The sequence below is a fragment of the Quercus lobata genome, unplaced genomic scaffold, assembly GCF_001633185.2.
Source record: "Quercus lobata isolate SW786 unplaced genomic scaffold, ValleyOak3.0 Primary Assembly Scq3eQI_53, whole genome shotgun sequence".
NCBI lineage: Eukaryota > Viridiplantae > Streptophyta > Magnoliopsida > Fagales > Fagaceae > Quercus > Quercus lobata.
The window spans coordinates 2,182-16,434 of NW_022154704.1; the positions used below are offsets into that span (position 1 = coordinate 2,182).

Sequence of the window (14,253 nt, forward strand, 5' to 3'; positions counted from 1 at the left end):
CACGTCGTCCAACTTGGTTTTGATAATCTTGAGCAGCGTTCGATTCGTCACTTTCGTCTGTCCATTTTCCTAGGGATGCCCCGGGGACGAGAACTGATTCTTGATCCCAAGGTTTGAACAGAAGTCTTTGAACCCTCAACTGTCGAACTGCCTCCCATTATTTGATATGATCGTCAAGGGGATCCCGAACCTACATATTATATTCTTCCACACAAAGCTCCGTATTCTTACTTCGGTGATAGTTGCTAGAGCGTCTGCTTCAACCCATTTTGTGAAGTAATCAATAGCAACAAGTAGGAATTTTACCTGACCTTTACCTTGGGGTAGTGGGCCGATGATGTCGATCCCCTATTGTACAAATGGCCACGGGGAGGATATGGTCGTCAGTTTCTCTACTAGAAGCCGTTGCACGTTCCCGTATCGCTGGCACTTGTCGCACCTCTTGACGATCTCAACAGCATCCACCTGCATAGTTGGCCAGAAATATCCTGTCCGTATCACCTTGTTCACCAGGGATCTGGGACCAGCGTGGTCGCTGCAAACTCCTCCATAGATTTCTTCCAGTATGTATCTAGCTTCTTCTTCATCGACATACTTCAAATAAGGCATGGAGAAGCCTCTCTTGTATAAGGCGTCATTAAGGATTGTGAACCTAGCTGCCCTCTTCTTGACCTTCTTAGCTTCTTCTGTGTTCTGAGGGAGGTGCCCGTCCTGGAGGAAGGACATTATGGGTGTCATCCAGCTGTTTGCGCTCTGGATGGTAAATGTCGAGACCTCTTCAATGCTAGGGTGTTTCTGGATTTCCATCGTCAAATCCATGCTAATATCCCCTTTTTCTGATGACGCTAGTTTCGAGACTTTGTCTGCCCCCATATTCTGGCTTCTTGGGATTTGCATGAACTCCACTGTATCGAATTCCCGAGTTAGGTGTTTCGTCAACCTGAGGTACTTCTGCATCCTTTCTTCCTTCGCTTCGTACTCCCCTCTAATCTGCCCCATTACTAGTTTTGAATCATTTTGGATTAACAGGTTCTTAGCTCCAAGTGCCTTTCTAAGCCTCAATCCCATTAATATTCCCTCATATTCAGCTTCATTGTTGGTAGTCGAAAATTTTAGTTGGACCCTATATTTCAGCACCTCTCCGTCGGGGGTGGTTATGACGACCCCTACTCCCCCCTTCCTCTGGCCTGACGAACCATCAATTTGTATCGTCCATCTATCTACTTCGTTGGTAAGTCTGTCTTCATCCGGAAGGGTGAACTCTGCGATGAAGTCTGCCCAAGCTTGCACCTTGATCGCCGTTTTGGGATGGTACTTGATGTCAAATTGACTAAGTTCAATTGCCCATTGGACCATTCTTCCGGCTGCCTCAGGCTTGTTCATTGATTTCTTGATCGGTTGGTCCGTCATTACGAGGATGGGGTTTGCCTGAAAGTATTGCCTTAGCTTGCGCGAGGCTACTGTTAACGCAAACGCGATCTTTTCAATCCTTGGGTACCTAGACTCAGCTCCTTGCAAGGCTTGGCTGACGTAGTAAATTGAGAGCTACTTCGTGCCCTCTTCTCTGATCAGGGCTGCACTTACTGCTGAGGCTGACACTGCCAAGTATAAGTATAGGTCTTCCCCTTCTTTGGACGGGCTTAAAAGGGGTGGACTACTCAGGTAACGCTTTAGTTCTTGGAATGCTGCTTCGCATTCGTTAGTCCAGGCGAAAGCCTGCTTCAAGGTCTTGAAAAAGGTCAGGCATTTGTCTGTAGCCCTAGAGACGAACCTGTTCAAAGCTGCTATCCTTCCTATGAGTTTTTGAACTTCCTTGACGGTCCTGGGTGACGTCATGTCGATAATGGCTTACACTTTCTCTGGGTTTGCTTCTATTCCTCTTTGAAATACCATGAATCCCAGGAATTTTCCCGAAACTACCCCAAAAACACACTTACTTGGATTCAACCTCATCTAGTGTTTTTTGAGGGTTGCAAACATCTCCTTCAGGTCGTCCAAATGTGTGAGCTCTTCCTTACTCTTGATGAGCATATCATCCACGTATACTTCCATGTTCCTGCCAATCTGTTGACTGAACATTTTGTTCACCAGCCTTTGATACGTAGTCCCAGCATTCTTCAATCTGAAAGACATTACCTTATAACAATAGAGTCCTTAACTTGTGATGAAAGTGGTCTTCTCCTGGTCTTTCTCAGCCATCTTTATCTGGTTATACCCTGAGAAGGCGTCCATGAACGTCAATAACTTGTGCCTGGCTGTAGAGTCCACGAGCTGGTTTATTCTCAGTAGTGGGAAGCTGTCCTTTGGGCATGCCTTGTTCAGGACGGTGAAGTCTACACACATCCTCCATTTTCTGTTTGCTTTCTTTACTAGGACGACGTTCGCGAGCCATTCAGGATAGTACACCTCCCGGATGAACCCTACCGTCAGGAGTTTGGTAACTTCCTCTGCAACTACTTGATCTCGTTCTGGGGCAAAGCTTCTTCATCTTTGCTAGACAGGTTTCCGCTCCGGGTTCACATTCAACTTATGCTGGATGACTTCTGGAGCTATATCTGGCATGTCCTCGTGGCTCCATGCGAAGACATCTAGATTCTCTCTAAGGAACCTTATGAGTCTTGTTCTCATCTCAGGGCTTAACGTCGTTCCTATCTTGGTCGTCTTGTTCGCTTTTCCTTCTACCAGTTCCACCGTTTCCAGGGCCTCCATTCTATCTTCTTCCTTTTCTTCAATCATCCATGTGTGGTTGTCCTTCGCAGTCAGGACGGCTTGATAGCATTCTCTTGCTAGGACTTAATCTCCTTTCACTTCACCGACGCCATTATCTGTTGGGAATTTTACCTTCAAATGGTAGGTTGACGTTGCCGCTTTCCACTTGTTGAGCGTGGGCCTCCCAATGATGACATTGTAAGATGAAGGGCAATCCACCACTAAGAAGTCTATCTGACGGGTCAACTGCACCGAGTAGGCCCCCGCCGTCACTGTCAATGTCACTATGCCCTTGGGGTATACCTTGTCTCCGCTGAAGCTGACGAGTGGAGAGTCAAAAGGGCACAGTCTCCTCGGATCTAGTCTCAGCTGCTGGAAGGCTGGGAGGTAGATGATGTCTGGGAAGCTGCCATTGTCGACAAGGATCCTCTTGGTATTAAACCTTTCTATACTTAGCATTATGACCAAGAGACCGTTGTGGGGCTACTTCACTCCTATGGCGTCTCCTTCATTGAAGGACATGTCCTGGTATGTTCGTCTATGCTTAGACGGAGCTACGGTGTGGACATTGTTTACCTGCCTTTGGTATGCCTTCTTGAGTGATTTAAACGATCCTCCTGAAAATGACCCTCCTGTAATCGTCTTTATCTCCCCGATCACTTTGTGTGGAGGTTGGGACGGACGGTCGTCATCCCGGGAAAAGGATTCATACTGGCCTTTATTATCGTCCCTGAATTTACTATATTCTCCCTTCTTCACATATTTCTGTAACTTCCCTTTACATATCAACTCCTCTATCTGCTCCTTTAGGTCTCTACAGTCTTCCGTGTTGTGGCCGTGATCTTTGTGGAACCGGCAGTACTTGTTCTTGTCGCAGACATTGGGGGATGAGTGCAATGGTCTTGGCCATTTGAGGTAACGCTCGTCCTTGATCTGCGTGAAAATTTTGCCAACAGGCATAACAAAAGGAGTAAATCTTACCGTTTGAGAAATTTTATCATCCTTCCTCCTATTCCTGTCATTGTTCCGACGGTCCGGTCACTCTCTCTTTTGCCCCCTACGGTCATCTTCTTTCTTTGCCTTGTCTCCTGGCTTCTTTGCATCCTTTATGGCCGCTAAAGCGTCTTCAGTATTCATGTACTTCTGTGCTTTCAGGAGCATTTCTGCCATCATCTTTGGCGGATTCTTTGCGAGGGAGGCCACGAGATCTCTGGACCTCAATCCTGCTTTGAAGGTCGTCAGCTGCACCTTGTCATCAGCTTCGTCCACCTCCAGAGTCTCTCGGGTGAAGCGTTTGACATATGACCTCAGGGTTTCCTTTTCTCCCTGTCTAATGGTGAGTAAGTAGTCTGCTGGCTTCTTTGGACGTTGCCCCCCTATGAAATGGCGCAAGAAGGCATTACTTAATTGCTCGAAGTTGTCTACGGATGAGGTTGGCAACTTCATGAACCATTCTCTTACAGCTCCTTTGAGAGTGGTAGGAAAGGAATGACACAGTATCTCGTCAGGTGGTTGTTGAAGACCTAGAGTCGTCTTAAAGGTATTAAGATGATCCTGGGGGTCTCTGAGTCCGTCGAACGGCTCAAGTTGAAGTAAGCAAAACTTTGACGGTACAGGGCATTCAAGTACCGCCGTGGTGAAAGGCGAGTCCATAGCCCTTACCATTCTATCTACACTTTGATCCGTCTTCTCCTTAATGGCGCTCCTCAGTTCGTCCATCTCCTTCCTCATTTCTCGAAGAAGATCTGAGTTCTGCTCGTCCGGAGTAGTTGGCCTTTGAGGGGTATCTCTCCTGTGGCTATCCCCTTCTCCTTCCAGGTTGCCCTTGGACTGGTTTTCTTCCTGTTCAGCCTGTTGAACCTGCTGGAGTCGTAGCTTCATTTCCTGGTTTTGTTTGGTGAGTTCTTCAATGGTGGCCGTAAGGGCTTGAACTTGCTAGGCCAAGGCTGCTGAATTTGGGTTGGATTCCTTTTGAATGTAGAGGGTTGATGGAAACTATGTTTTCAAATATGAATCTGAAAATGTCGTTCCCCACAGACAGCACCAAACTGATGAAGCGTGAATTCGTCAATCAAAATGGGCAGATGGAACTCCCTGTCAGCACCAATGTATCCTTTAAGAGGGTCACCGGTGTGGTGCTTGCCACAACGCCTTCGATACCAAAGTTAGAACAGAAAAGCAATTTGCCAAATGGAAATGAATGAACTAGAATAGTAATGGGTATTTTCTTAGAGTGTCAGTATCTGTACCTTCTGCTACCAATATAAGGGCTTTATATATGTGATTTTGGTTGCTAGCCGTTGGAGTGTTAATGCCTTTCTTAGTAACGCCTCCAGCCCAATAATGGGGCTTTTAATAGGCTCCCAACGGTCTGTTTTGCTGGTTTCGTAACTGCTCAGGTTACTGGCTGGCTTCATTGAATGATTTTCCTTCCTTCGTCAGTGATGACTGATTTCCTCGTCACTAGGGATGACCTCGTCATTAGTGTTGACTTTGTCAAGGTAATTTCATTCTCGTAACTCCCATCAGAAAGTCTTGAAGTGAATAAGCTTTAGAATTTTCTAGTCTAATGAAGATCAAGAGTTCTAAAGGACTTCAAAAAGTTCTTTTACATTAGGGGAAGGGGTACTGAATTTTGGGTTTTCTCTTTATTTATAGGAGTGATAGTTGCTTGAAAATAAGCTAAAATTGTCTTGAAAGTCAATACACATGAATTAGGGTGAGGTTTCTCCCAAAAAAATTAGATCTGGTGAGTTTTAAATTGGAAAAATATATCTTTTACCTGACTTGTCCAAATTTCATTTTTTTTTTACACGTTTATAGACTCTTTTCAACGATTTTTTGAGTTGAAAAGGCTTGGACGTATTTTAGAACCATATTCTTGCTAAAACTCATCCCAAGTTGATAATTAAGTTTTTAAAATAATTATTTTAAAGATAATTACCCTAAAAACATAATTATCGGTCCAAATTTAATATTATTAGCTTATTTCTTTTATTTCCATGCAACAAATCACATTTTAACAAAAGTATTCCACCAATTATAGAAATTCATTTAATTAATTTTAATTGTTAACCAATCATAATTAATTTCAATTAATCACGTGTGATAGGTTTCACACAAATGAATACATGCAAACTATTAAAACTTGATCTTGTGATATCTTTCAATCCTAATGTCCGATTTGGAAACTGAACGCATCATTGTGATTGTTAGAACCTCGAGATCATTTTCATGATATGTGATAAATGAGTTAATGACTAGTGTACTCCATTACTCACTTTTAGTAAGGAAATTACTAAAAGGGCTTGAAAATGGGTTTAGGCATTTTTGGGGTTATCTGCTAACACATTGTGCATGTTTTAGGACAGAACAAAATGGAGTGTTTGCAGTGGTATTCTCTCCTAGGGCTAGCCTAACATAATTCGGGGCCTAAGGAAAAAAATTTATGTGAGGCATTTTATATGTAAATATTAATTTTTAAAAAATATTTAAAACTAATCAAATCAAGGTTAATTTGATGCATTAAATACATATTTTGATGAATAATACTAACCAAACTAAGGTTAATTTTATGTAGAGAATTTAATAGTTGAAGCAAAAATTTTAACAAAAAGAAATAAAATGAATTATTTAAAAAAAATGAACTTATTTATCTTGAATATATGATGCTGCATAGTTAAATAATGATGTAATTCAATTTTTAGTTTTATATCCTGCTTTTAAGAGAGAGAGAGAGAGAGAGAGATTATTTGGTGTGTGGTTTTGTAGGAGATTGGTTTACAAAAATTAAAGTCTTAAAGTATTAGGGAATATTAACCATCATTGATGATCTAACAAATTTGCTACTTTTTTAAAAATATTTTAAAGTTACCACAAAATTTTTAATAATATGACGTAATAGTGACTATGATTGATGAACTTCAAAAACCTAATTAATGAATTGTTTTTCTTTTATGATTGGTGACATATTAGTTTGTAAGCTCATAGTAAAATTTGTGGTACTTTTAGCATCATTTCTTTTTCTTTTTTTTTTCTTTTTTAAAAGTGCACAACCATTTAAATTTTTTTTATTTTATAAAATTTTGGGCCAGTTATAGTGGGGATGGGGCCTTTTTTCTTTAGGGGTAGACATTTTTTATAGGGGCCTTGGGCTAGCCCCACTCTCTCCTCTCATATTTATAGTGAATTTCAACATAAATTTAATTAGTGTGATTTTACATGAATGTAAGAAAATGAAGTACTACGTCATTGTACTCCAAGAATATCTAATAATTATTTTAAAAATTTATTAGCCCATCCATAGTTATAATTCATCTCAAATTACACTCCTTGTGTTAAATTTACCTTGAACTATAAATAATTAGACTTCACAAACATTACTTTCCACACATCTTCATCCAATAATCAATTTTGTGAATTGTTGAGTCCATCCTTAATTGTAAAAGGTACAACTTTAGTTGAAAATTTTCTCCCATTCCATTTGGTTGGAAGAGTAAAGATGTAAGAGAATAGAAAATGGAGAGTTGATAGAAAAGTGGATAGATAGAAGAGATTTTAGTTATTTCTCATGGTGTTTGGTTTGAGGGGTGAAAAAGTGGAAGGGTGAAAAACATTTTCATTTGGTTGAGAAAAAAAAATGAGATTATGAAAAATACAATTTGTATAAATTTACTTTTATACTCCTATTAGATTTTTTTTGTTTAAGTAACACATTATATTTTTATTAAAAATTGTGTATGGATAAGCACTTCATTTTTTTTAAAAACCACCAAAAACATATGAGAAAATGCTTTAAAAAATAATGAGGAGAAAAAAAAACCAAAACAGATAATAATAATTGAAAAGAAAAAAAAAAAAAAAACAAAATGAATGAGAAGAGAGGAAGAAGAGGATAAAGGGACAGAAGATGACAAAACCAAAAGGAAGAAAAGAACCACTCAAATTTTGTTACTTGTTTTCTTTCATGTACTCTCTCCTAACTAGAGAGAGAGAGAGAGAGAGAGAGAGAGAGAGAGAGATTTTGGTGGGCTAGAAAAGTCACTTGCCTAGACAACATTAAGCTACATTCAGTGCAGCTTTTACATAAACTACAAAAAAACAGGGCTATCCCAGCGTTTTCGAAACCACTGGGATAGCCCCAGAAAGCGCTGGGATAAATTCCTGTCCCGGCGTTTTTTTTCCCAGCGCTTCAAACCGCCGCGCAGTGAATGTGGGTATAGGGTCGACGGACCTGTCCCAGCGCTTTTCAAAAGCGCTGGGAAAGGCATATGCCCTATACCAACGCTTTTGAAGCGCTGGTATAGGCCTTTTAAATCATATTGGTTCAAGACCTATACCAGCGCTTTTGAAAGCGCTGGAATAGGTACTACCTATGCCAAGGCTTTCAAAAGCACTGGTATAGGTCTTAAATCAATATAATTTAAAAGGCCTATACCAACGCTTTTGAAAGCGCTGGTATAGACTATACCTATTCCAGCGCTCACAAAAGTGCTGGTATAGGTCGTGAATCAGTATAATTTAAAAGGACATATGTCTGCGCTTTCAAAAGCGCTGGTATAGATCCTTTTTTTAAAAAAAAAATTTTAGCATCTGTAATGTACCTAAAATACATATTTTTCAATACTTATTTTATAACACCTGTAATGAATCATAATTCATATTTTCCAATAGCAAATACAATACCACATTAAACCAACAAATTAAATATATCTACTTATAATTATTTACAATAGCAAATACAATACTTATTAATGATGAAAAATCTTCAAATGTTGAAAAATCTAAACTTAATCATGGGTAATAATCAAGAATATCTTCAAATGTTGGCTATAATGAAGAGCCATAATTTTGTTCAAACTCAGACCACATATCCTTGGATTTCATTTTTTGGAGCAAATATATATCCATGTCCTCACTTTCTAACTCATCCAACTCAATCTTCCCCTCATCAAACCCACCTCTAGCCATCAATCTCTCATCAAGGGCATTAAGTAATTGTCCTTGTACCATAAATTGCCATGCCCATTCTTCCAAAGGAGCCATACATATACTTATCGATGATGAAAAATCTGAACTTAATCATGGGTAATAATCAAGAATGCCTTGAATTTGACTCCATAGCTTATGTTGAAAAAGCTTTAAGATGCTAGACCACTCCAATCACCTAGGAACCTAGTGTTCACAAAACTAAAAAATATAAGTCTAAGTCAAGTTAGATCCATACTTGGTCTGCCTAGGGCTAATCACTGAACACACCAATGCATGAGTATTACTCAAGTAGCAATAGATAAAAAGTAAACTTAGATGATCACATAAAAGGTAGAATTATTAAGGAAATTCCAGCAAGAATGACTAAGTTCATTATCAATAATTATAGCACAATAGGAACAACACAATCAACACTCCCAAAATAAAATACACTATCTCATATCTTCGTGCAAACAACCCGCTTGCTCCAAATCAACAACCTACCACAGTAGAATATTTGAATTTACTAAGAGGAGATAAAATAAATTCACACATAGTTGAACAATAATATCACAATATTCACAAGACAATCAACACTCCCAATAATGAAAAGTAAACCACCTTATATCACCGTGCAAGCCACCCACTTGCTCCAAATCAACAACTCACCACAACAAAAAATTTGACATATAATTATATACTAATAGGGTATTTTGAAGTAGATTTTACTCTCCCTTGAGCAATTCATTGGTTTGCTCCCAGAAAGAGGAACTCAAACTTACAATGAGCTGCTAATCTTACAAAATCTAAGTCTAAATTATAGACTACTAAGATCACTTAAAAGACGTAAATTAGGTGACTTCACGTCCAAAATCATGTAAAAAGAGAAGAAACTACTAAACTAAGTACATTGAGAGAACAAACTATAAACTAAAATAGGGAGAGGTGTACAAAGATATACAAACCAGAAGATAAGCTCCAATATTTTGCTAGTTTGCATTTGTTCCACAATAAACATGAGCTATTTAATAATTTAATCATACGTAGTCAAAGAATGAGAGGTTAACTTACTAGTTGCTACCTTGCTTTGCTCCACAGGGGATGCTAAAGATATTGCAGTAGCCACCAAATGTTTAATCTAGCAATTTAACAAATCCAATAGTCAGAATTGAGTTGTTTTTTATTTTAATAAAAAATACAATGACAAAGTAAAATAAAATTATCAACTAAATTGAGTGGAAAGATTAATGCATAGAAGCATTGTTAAAGGCACTTGCTTGATTCATGTTTGAAATATTGATAAATTAGACGTGCCATAACAGACTTGTAGTTCTAGTTGTAGTTGTAGCTCTCTCTCTCTTTCTCTCTTGGGATATATATTGATAGATGATGTATCTAAAATCTTGCACTCTCTTACACTATGCAAGTATTTTTAGTATAAAAAAAAATTTTAAAAAAAAAAAAAGATTGCAAGAAGTCAAGAGCAAAACTCACTCATCAATTCAAAAGGAATAAAAATGGTAGAAATTATTTAATTTTCAAATTGCAAAGGCATGTTACATATTAAATAATAGTATTTATACATTATTGTCATTCAGGTCAATTTAGATTGTTATTTGGAACTAGCTGTTTGCAAATGTTAGCTATATTTTTAGTACTAGTATACTTGGTCAATGCTACATTAAGCACTCAAAAAATAAAATTCAATGAGTTGGGTCCACTTCAGACGAAATGGTTGGCTAAGAAACCAGACATGAATTGACATAGATGAATGAAAGCCTTCAGTTTGACAGAAATGCCCTGCAAAGTACCATGTTGGCAAAAAAGGGGGGTGGGGGAATATATATATATATATATAACGTAGCCAAGTCTAGATACTCAATAAGGATGGTGAGACAAGGACATTTGACCCATAACCTAAAAATCTACTAATAAAAGAAATGGCCACATTTTAGGCCATGAAATGAAAGGACCAAAATCAAAAAACCGTTCAGTTATTAGTACTGAATGCATTAGCCTTTTCACATCTCAATTACATCAAGATGTAACTAAAAATCATTGAAAGAACTCTTATAAGAAGACCATACCACAATCGAATGCAATAACAGGCTTCAATTTTACCTCTTCTTCCTGAAAAACAATCAACAAATAAAAACTAAATAATTGGTAAAATTAAATGACTAAAACAAGATTGTAGTTAAGGGTTAAAAAAAACTTCACACTAAACTTGTAAAAGAAATACAACAATAGCAATAATACAAATGAACTTAGTAATATCATAAATAAGGGTGAAAAGTACCAACTCATCACTCATACCTTCACCCTCAGTTTCTTGGCTAGCTTAGATACATGACATTGAGAAAGCTCCCTACTTTGTTGATCCTAAACACAAGTAAAACTATAGAGGTAAAGAAACAAAATTTGTAGGCATAACTAAAGTGGACATCACTTAGAAATTTTTCATGTGATTAAGAAATTCTCACAATTAAATCAAGGTATAAAAGTGTCAAAGACCATTGCATGAATAGACAAGCTCTTAAAGCAAGCACTAAAAAAAAAAAAATAGTTTTTTTCTCAAATGTGTTTAATGTAAGACCCAATGAAGACATCCCTCATATTTATCATTGCAAAAAAAAAAAAAATTAAACTTGTATATGATAATTAAAAAAAATTAATAAAGCATATATATATACACACAAACCTAGTAAATTTCGATCCCCTACCAGCAGTTTTCCCATAATGAAAATAGTATGAACCGGCAACCCTAGTCCAAACTCAGCTTCCTCCACATACTTCCAGAACTTCCATTCTCCACCATCAATTACCTCAAACCCCACTTGTTCCAATACCTATAAATATCCCAAATTCACTACTGTAAAATTCAAAGTAACTCACATTTTCTCTGCATTGTTAAAAAATCAAATACAACTAAATTTTACACACTTAAGGTTTAACTTCTCACTAAATACTAACCCAAATTCATTATTAGGAAAAAAAAAAATACAAATGCCTTTAAATGGCTTTATTAGAATCAACCAATAGTTAAACAAAATATACACATAACCCAAACCAAACTTCAACCAAAATCAAAAATAAAAAACCAGAAATTTAACAACAAATATATATACAAATATTGCTACAAAATAGAAATGAGAGCTAGAGAGACTTACCTTGCTTTGGGTAAACTTTAACCAAAACCAAATCCAAAACTAAAACCCACACAATCAACCAATAGTTACACAAAAATATACACATAACCCAAACCAAACTTCAACCAAAATCAAAACTAAAAAACTAGAAATTTAACAACAAATATATATACAAATATTGCTACGAAATATAAATGAGAGCTAGAGAGACTTACCTTGCTTTGGATAGGGTCTGTGGTTTTGGGTAGTATTTTTGTGCTTAAAATTTTGGAAAAGAAATGGTGGGTTTTGAGTAAAGAAGAAGAGAGGAGGAGGGGAAGTGGGTTAAGGAAGAGGGAGAGGGAGAAAAAATGTGGGTGAGAGGAAAACAGTTGAACTAAAGAAGTGGGAGACCAAAAATGAGAGACCAAAGTGGTGGGAAGGTGAAAAAAATAAGTGGGAAGTTGAAAATTTTTAAAGTGGTACGAGGGACCTATCCTAGCGTTTTTGGAGACCTATTTTTGGAAGCGCTGGAATAGGTGACCCTATTCCAGCGCTTTCGAAAGCGCTGGGACAGGTCTATCCCCATAAAGGAATAAGTGATCCTATCCCGGCGCTTTTGAAAGCGCTGGAATAAGGTCCACCTATTCCAGCGCTTCCAAAAGCGCTGGGACAGGTCCCTCCATTCCCTCATGGAGAGAGGCCTATCCCAGCGCTTTTTGAAGCGCTGGAATAAGGTCCACCTATTCCAGCGCTTTCAAAAGCACTGGGACAGGTCTCTCCATTCTTTTATGGAGAGAGGCCTATCCCAACGCTTTTTAAAGCGCTGGAATAGGTGTATCCTATTCCAGCGCTTTTAAAAGCGCTGGGATAGGTCTTTCCATTAGCATTTTCTTGATTAATAAAAATTATATTAATTAATAAAAATATTTTTTAATAAATTAATAAAATAAATTATATTAATCAATAAAAATATTTTTTAATAATTCAATTTAACAAAATTGAATTTAATAATTCAAACTAATTTAATATATTTTAATTTAATACTTCAAATTAATAAAATATAATTCCTCACTAAAAATTACTAAAATATAATGTGATAGCTAAAAAAAATTGTAAGATGTGACTCGAGGACCAACAATATTAAAATATAACCATGAAACCTACGAAATGACCAAAATACCCCAAAAACCAAAAAAAATTACCAAAATATCCCCAAAATCAAAAAATGACCAAAATATCCCCAAAACCCAAAAAAAACCAAAATACCTCCCAAAAACCAATATTTGACAAAAATACCCCCCAAAACCTTAAAATGACCAAAATACCCGCCAAAAACCAAAAAAAGACCAAAAATACCCTTAAAACCTTTAAAATGACTAAAATACCCCCGAAACCAAAAAATTACCAAAATAATCATGAAACCTACAAAATGACAAAAATACCCCTAAAACCTGAAAATGACCAAAATATCCCTGAAACCCAAAAAAGGACCAGGGGTATTTTGGTCATTTTATGGACTTCAGGGGTATTTAGATCATTTTTTAGGTTTTGGGGGTATTCTGGTAATTTTTAGGTTTTGAGGGTATTTTGGTCATTTTTTGGACTTTAGGGATATTTTGGTCATTTTTTGGACTTTGGGGGTATTTTGGTCATTTTTTGGGTTTTGGAAGTATTTTGTTCATTTTTTTTTTTAATGTTTGGGGGTATTTTATTTTTAGGTTTTGGAGGTATTTTGGTAATTTTTGGGTTTCGGGGTTATTTTGTTTTTGTTTTTTTTTTAGGTATCTTGGTCATTTTTTATGTTTAAGGGGTATTTTGCTCATTTTAGTATTTGGGGTATTTTAAAGTTGGTTGATTTGTAGAAATGATACTTGGATCATAATTAGGTACCCATTTAAAACGCAATAAACATTAATATTAATTGGGTTAATACTCATTTCACCCAATTAATAATTGAATGGGTTTGAGTCTCATTAAAGTAGGCGGGTTTGGGTGGGCAAATGGATTTGGGTTGATTTTGCCACCCCTAGTGTTATTCAAATAATCAAGGGGTTTTCCACCTTTTATATGCAAGGGGGGTGCTTTTGTCATTTTCTAGTTTTTAGGATTCATTTCAATGTTTTGGGGATATTTCGGTCATTTTTTATGTTTCGGGGGTGTATCAATCCTTTTCTGGGTGTCAGGTGTGTTTTGGACATTTTTTGTCTTTCTAGGGGCATTTTGGTCATTTATTTGACTTATAGGGGTATTTTGTTCTTATTTAAGAAATCGAGGGTATTTTGGCTAGTTTTAGACACGAGGGGTACTCTAGTCATTTTCAATGCCTTAGGGGGTGCTTAGGTCTTTTTTGATGTTTTGGGGTTATTTTAGTCATTTATTAGGTTTCGGGGGTATATTATTCTTTTTCTAGGTATCGGGGTGTTTTTGCTCTTTTTCAATGTTT

At 37.1% G+C, this 14,253-nt stretch overlaps 2 protein-coding genes and 1 long non-coding RNA gene across 4 annotated transcripts; all 3 read right to left on the reverse strand.

The window, feature by feature from the left end:
- Positions 1–348: 348 nt before the first annotated feature.
- On the reverse strand, positions 349–1,410 carry LOC115972816. Its single transcript, XM_031093061.1, has one exon. It carries the CDS (start codon positions 1,408–1,410, stop codon positions 349–351), a length of 1,062 nt encoding a protein of 353 aa, XP_030948921.1.
- Positions 1,411–2,793: 1,383 nt separating this feature from the next.
- LOC115972817 lies at positions 2,794–4,590 on the reverse strand. Its single transcript, XM_031093062.1, has 3 exons — positions 3,790–4,590; positions 3,286–3,642; positions 2,794–3,138 (listed from the first exon to the last, which is right to left on the reverse strand). Exons 1-3 carry the CDS (start codon positions 4,588–4,590, stop codon positions 2,794–2,796), a joined length of 1,503 nt encoding a protein of 500 aa, XP_030948922.1.
- A 3,951-nt stretch (positions 4,591–8,541) lies between these two features.
- Positions 8,542–11,068, reverse strand: LOC115972813. 2 transcript variants are annotated; one of them, XR_004087544.1, is made up of 4 exons: positions 10,996–11,068; positions 10,767–10,809; positions 9,751–9,817; positions 8,542–8,883 (listed from the first exon to the last, which is right to left on the reverse strand). It is a non-coding gene; the product is annotated as an uncharacterized LOC115972813 (long non-coding RNA). The 2 variants fall into 2 exon arrangements; XR_004087545.1 differs by lacking the exon at positions 8,542–8,883 and adding an exon at positions 9,143–9,179.
- Positions 11,069–14,253: the final 3,185 nt, after the last annotated feature.